The sequence below is a fragment of the Phyllostomus hastatus genome, unplaced genomic scaffold, assembly GCF_019186645.2.
Source record: "Phyllostomus hastatus isolate PE091 unplaced genomic scaffold, TTU_PhHast_1.1 phas_scaffold_1066, whole genome shotgun sequence".
Lineage (NCBI taxonomy): Eukaryota > Metazoa > Chordata > Mammalia > Chiroptera > Phyllostomidae > Phyllostomus > Phyllostomus hastatus.
The window spans coordinates 21,968,267-21,974,286 of record NW_025334004.1 but is presented as its reverse complement, the minus strand read 5'-3'; the positions used below and the strand labels follow the sequence as shown (position 1 = coordinate 21,974,286).

Sequence of the window (6,020 nt, the reverse complement as noted above, 5' to 3'; positions counted from 1 at the left end):
ATTTGTCTTAGTTCCTTAGGGAAAAACTGCTCTACTGTCCCGTCAAAAATTCACATCTTTAATCCTGAGTCTTACGACATATGTATTGACCTCCATAAATAAACCCCATTCGCGGCATATGGAAATCACAGCATTCTAGGAGACTTTGGACCTGGTGGTCTTGAACTGTTTATGTACACTTGACTTTACCAAAACCCGAAGCGTATGCAAGCGGTAGGATCTAGCTAGTGGACTTGTATACTTAAAGTCAGGCATGTCGAAACACGGGAGTAGAGTAACAGAAGTCACCTATTTCCATATTCTTTCCAAGGCGGGGAACGTGGGCTCTGCTGGCCAGGCTTGTGACAGTTAATGCTAAGGGAAGGGCGTTTGGGCGTTCATCAGGTAATGAAACAACCCCGCCCCATTCCAGGGAGGGCTGGGGAGGTAGACAAGTAGAATACATGTCAAATGGAGTCACGTATGTGAAGGTGGCAGGTGGGATGATCTGATGGAGGTGACATTTGAAACATGAGAGGACAGGTCATATGCCTCCAGGAATTTCTGCATTTTAGGCAGGGACAACAAGAACCACGGGCCAGAACATGCCTGGCGTGTCTGAGGAACAGGGAGGCAGCCAGTGCAGGTCAGCTGGAACAAGTTGGGGGGTGGTCAAGGAGATAATAGGTACATGAGACCGTGGAGAGACCTGTTAGTTAATTCCTGCCTTCCCTTTTGTTTCAGTGGCTGAAGAATACACATTTCAAATGTCCTGGGCTGAGAGTCTAGAAAGACCATCCAGGAACATTCTCCTTAACTCCTGGTTAGAGGCCACAACAGAACACTGCTCAAGGTTACTTAGAGTGCGACAAAGATGGTAAAGGAGCAAAACATTAATTGGGCTCTACTGGAGTTCATGCTTGGTTGTAACTTGCTTCGTTGCTCACGGTTGCGGGATAAGAAGGGCTGGACATCTCAACATATCAGTAGTAGGTCCCTGCAGTAGTTTTCAAACTTGGTTGCATCCTGCAATCACCTAGGGACCTTTAAAAAATCTCACTGTTGAGGCCGTATCCCACACCATTTCCATCAAAATCCGGGGTAAAACCCAGGTGTTTGTATCTTTTTAACCCTCGCAGGTAATTCTAGCGTGCAGCCAAGTTCGAGAGCCACTGGCCGACATGATTGTTAAGTGGTCCCTGTCTAAGGCTGACTCTTGTCACGGTCCGTGAGGAAACACGCCACAACGTACATATCTGCAATAGTTTATTATTTTAAGGACTTTAGATTTACAAGTGGAAGCAACACGTGTTGTCGGGGGTAAACTGGAGCGGGAACTGGCGCTCCAGTTTCTGGGAGAAAAGGTCAGTCGGTTCCTTCTCAGAAGACGAGGCTGTTGTGCCGGCCCGGCTTTCCCACAGGCCTTCGCTCCCAGCTCAGGGGGATCTTGCTCAGTGCTGCGTTGCATCTACTGGAAAGTGCACTCGACAGTGTCTCAACTCCCGCCCCCACAGCAGACTCCAGGGAACAGGTTTAGTCGCCAGTAGTAGCCCTGTAAACAACAGTTGAAGAACATTCATTTTGGACAACACCTCATAGGCCCAATGTGCAATTCTCCCAGGTCAGAGAAACTAGAGAAGCTGGGACGTTTTCAGTATAATCAAACTTCCCTTCTGCAGAGACTTTGGTGCATCGAAGCAATCTGTTTCATAGATGTGATAGGCTGAGACAGTTTAAATTTTTCAAGGTTTCATGGGGTAGTTGGCAAACAGGAATTATAAACAGCTTTTCAGAACTTAAAAGTCTCAACTCAAACTCCGGAAAGCTTTAGTGTTGCAACTGTTGACAAGTTTTACTGGAAAACAATGAGAGTCACAATGGGTCATTTTGGCTCTTGAACTAGTGGCCAGTTAGAGGGAGGGACGAAGATTATACAAATAGACCTTGAAGAAAAGTATGTTGATAAAGTAACCTGAAAACCTACGTGTCAGCAAATGATTTACTTAGTTCATAACTAAGCTTCCACATTATAAGTCTCTCACTTAGTATTTCTCGAAAGCCCCCAAATTACGTGTATAATTTAGTAGGTAGAACAACAGACAGGAGAAAAGAAAAAAGGGAATGTAAGCTCGGGTTTTGACGCCCATTCCCACAAGGCAGGCCACCTCCGAGCCCCTCCTGGCCGGCAGTACCTTGATCTACTCCTGGATGGCCTCGTACAGGCTGTTGATTTGGGTCTGGAAGTGCTTGGAAAGCTCTGCCCGCTTTGCTTTCAATGTTGGCGTCAAGAGCCCATTTTCAATGGAAAATGGCTCTGAATGGAGATAGATGCTCTTGACCTGGAAGAGAAGGTGAACAGACACCCGTGTGCACATGCGCGTTTCTTAGTGATTTGGACTCTTCTGCAGAACCCTCTAATTGCTATGGCGAGAACCTTAAAGAGTACTTCATCTTACAAAAGTGGGGTTGAAAAAGGGGTAAAGGGAAAGAGAACAGTAACACATGCCCCTTCTCACACACTTAGGTCTGGGAAAGAAATGAGGAGGGAGAAGGGGGAATGGATAATGAACAGCAAAACAGGACTGGACGAATAGCTATAAAGGCCACTGCCAATTACAGTCCATAGGTTCATGGTACAAACTCTAAGACCAACTCCTCAGAAGCTGTACCTTTAAACCCCATTATAAGTGCAATCTTTAGAACTTGCTAGCATGCCTTGAGAGACCAGGATCACAGCAGCAATACACATACCTGTTCGAAGGACTTAAGGCCACTCTCTTTCCCAAGTTTCTGCATGTCTTGTAAAATGGCTTCCTTGATGGCCTGAGAACAGAAAACGGGGCTTGAAGCATGGCTGTGTGTCAAAGAGCCCTAATGACAGGCTAAGATGAATCGACTTAAAATTCCTGCAGAAGCTCGTGGGCTTATGAGCAGGATGTAGAAGTACATACAGTTGCGTTTTATACCTATTATTACCTAGAGAAAACAAGTCAATGAGAAGAAAAGGCAAATCTACCTATTAAAGGACTTTTCTCTGAATGACAATTTAAAACTTTTGATTTTCCAGTGTCTTTTTCCCCATGAAGAACATATCACTATAAAAAGGACAGGGTTCTTTGTTGCTTTTAAACTCACCATCCTGTCCTCCAGTCTCATAAAGCCAGTCATTCCATTTGGGGGTTCAGCCACCTGCCACCCACTGAGGGGGAGCCTGTTCTTTCAGACAGAAGGCTGTGGGAACTCATGGGTGCCTGAGCTGGTGGGGTCTCCCCTCTCCCACGACGGGCCCCACGGGGGTGCATACAGCTTTGCTGAGAGAGACTTACCTGGTTTTGGCACAGTTCTTCAAAGGAGCCCTTAACCCCAAGTTTGGCCGCAAATGAGGGGAGCGAGTCTGTGTCGGGAACCACCACCGCTACTAAGGATGACTGCGGAAAACAAGCAAGGCATGTGAGAACTCCCGTAAGGTGTCCCCCGGTGGGTAAAGGAGGCAGGACCGAATCTTCAGAAGAGATACTTCCCAAGACCTGAGATCCCCTGCTAGTGCCCTACTCTTCCCTCACCGGCTACTTCCTCCTCACTGGGAACTCTGCTCAGAAACCGTTCTACTCCAGTTTGGTTGTTCGAAAAGGAGTGGTGCTCCCCATTAAGCCGAAAGCATCCCTGGCCTGGCCTACCAACCCTCCCCTCCTCCCCGAGAGCTCCGTTTCAGTGCAGTACATATCGATATAAGACAGTAGGTGCCCAAGGACTTGGACTCTAGTGGAAACATCTGCATGGGTCTCCTTTTACTGAATGGCTACGCTTTAGTGCAACAGTTTAACAGTTCTACCGACTTGATTACAGAGTCCATCATAGTTGCAAAAAAGTTATTTTCATTTATATTGCCTCATTTGAGGTTTAGAAGCTCATATCTTCTCATCCTAAACCCACCTAAACAGATTTCCTGTGGCTATTGGAATCAGCACGGTCCGTGCCTGGAAAGGGCTGATGTTAAAAACGACGTGTTACCCGTAAGCTTTCCCCGTGTACGAACACTTGCAGCACCGGCCTACTCCTGATGTAGATATTTTCTATCTTCTCTGGAGCAATGTATTCTCCTTGGGCCAGCTTGAAAATGTTCTTTTTCCGGTCAATGATCTTCAGAGTTCCATTCTACACGAGACAGACAGATGGCACCATCAGTGTGTTCGAGCCCTCTGTTTTGGGGTAGGGGGGGCGTTAGGGGAGAAAGTAGTGAAGTCACAGGTATCTTCCTGCTTTACAGTTGACTTCCCCAGAGACTTTGGAGCAATCTCTCATTTCTCATTCTTGGCTTTGGGGAAAGGGGAGGGAGGCAGCTTCCAGCAAGAGCCTGTCTCTGCTGTATGTCTACTTGGAGAGTCCCCGTGCAGCCTGCTGGGGTCGTAGAAATGCTTGTCTCATCTGCTGAGAATATTTTGCAGCCCCAAATTCCCAGTAACTTAATCTCTAATTACTCCACTTCAAGCACTCCCAGGAACAAGGAAGAAATGACCTTTTCCTAAGAGTGTTGAATAAGTTAGAACTACCCGTTCTTGACTCTGTTTTGTGTACCCCTCCTGTCGGAGTGGGGAGCAGGCTAACACAGCTCCACCGCGTTAGTGCTGATCAAGCCAATAATCGTGCTTGTTAGGCCTGCAGCAGGGCTGGGGAGGGCTCTCTGACCAGCCACCAGGGCTCATTTGCAGCTTCCTTTCTCTGGGCTAATTGGTCTGAGGAGCTTAGGTTCTCAGAGTAGCAAATGCCACCCACATGATTACACCCTAAGCAGGGCAGTAGACTGAACCAACCCTGGAATCTTCGACGAGGCCAACTCAGGAAACCAGCCACTAATTGGGCCTAACAGACATTATCTAAAAGCGATTAGTAAGGCTCAGCCCTTTAGAATTCTTCTTTGGGGACACATCTGTTGCCCATATCCTGTGCTTATGAGAACAGAGGACTCTTGTACAGGAACGGGTACGGCAGCACAGTATGGCTGGACCCAAATCTATGAAATACATCATCGGGACCAATGTTCTCAGAGTTCTCGCCAGGGGTTCTGTGAGTGTCACTTAAATCTGGAGAATGTCGAGCCAGAAAGGAGTCTAAGGTCTGGTTACACCCCCGCTGCCCTAGCACATAGTAGACAAAAACTTTTCAGAGAGGAGGAAACCTGGGAAGATCCCTGCAGGGTTTCTAGGGCCCCATCACAGTTATAGAATGATTTCCCCTCTCCTCGGGGAAACAGACACGGTTGACAGAGACAGTGGCCATGTGTATCAGCAAGGTATGCTTGACATGTTTCCATTCCTCCCACAGAGAGGCAGCGAAGGTCACCGAGAGGCAGAACCTGGCCTCTGCTCACTCCTACTGTAGAAACTGGCTTGCCTGTGTTGTTGACCTGTCTCTACATATTAAGTGGAAAGAAACGCGCGTCTCTTTGAAACTTACAAAAGGCAAATGTTACAAGCCCATGGAGTTAACAAATCACAATGATGCCTCGAGAAAAGTAAACAAACACACAAAAGAACAGACTTCTACACTCCTTTCCTGGAAAAGTCACCCGATTTTCCTTTGGCTGGAAGCAAATACAGGGCTGGCCCAAATGACACCCCTCTTTATTACACTTCTATTACAAAATCATAAGCACATAATTCTGTAACATAACAATACCACACTCAAGCACACCATGTGACATGTTAGGTGAAACGTTCAAATGAAGACTATAGATCATTGCACCCATATCATTACCCTACTGCCACTCTCAAGCAGGTGCCATGTTACTTCTGGCGGACCCTGTGTACTCCCTGGTGAGAGGAGTCACACCAGCTCGGCTGATTATCCCACTCGCATCTCTGCCCAGCTCGTTGATGAGCAGACCGTCCTCCCCAGCAGCACGGACCCCCAGAAGAAACACCCACCGGCAGCCAGCGCCCGATGTCTCCCGTGTGCAGCCAGCCATCCTTGTCCAGGGCTTCCTCTGTCTTCGCGGGGTCCTTCAGGTAGCCTTTGAACACGTTGGGGCCCTTGATGCAGAC

At 47.6% G+C, this 6,020-nt stretch overlaps 1 protein-coding gene across 3 annotated transcripts in view; it reads right to left on the bottom strand.

Annotated features, from left to right (window-relative positions):
* Window positions 1-1,228: 1,228 nt before the first annotated feature.
* Window positions 1,229-6,020, bottom strand: part of ACSL5 (acyl-CoA synthetase long chain family member 5) — a 42,105-nt gene continuing 37,313 nt past the window's right edge. For all 3 annotated transcript variants that reach the window (XM_045854006.1, XM_045854005.1, XM_045854007.1), the window contains exons 17-22: window positions 5,904-6,020; window positions 3,991-4,134; window positions 3,306-3,407; window positions 2,731-2,802; window positions 2,172-2,318; window positions 1,229-1,531 (exon numbers count right to left, since the gene is read on the bottom strand). In XM_045854006.1, coding sequence (XP_045709962.1) covers window positions 2,178-2,318; window positions 2,731-2,802; window positions 3,306-3,407; window positions 3,991-4,134; window positions 5,904-6,020 — 576 coding nt within the window. In that variant the 3' untranslated portion in view covers window positions 1,229-1,531; window positions 2,172-2,177. The remainder of the gene's footprint in view (window positions 1,532-2,171; window positions 2,319-2,730; window positions 2,803-3,305; window positions 3,408-3,990; window positions 4,135-5,903) is intronic.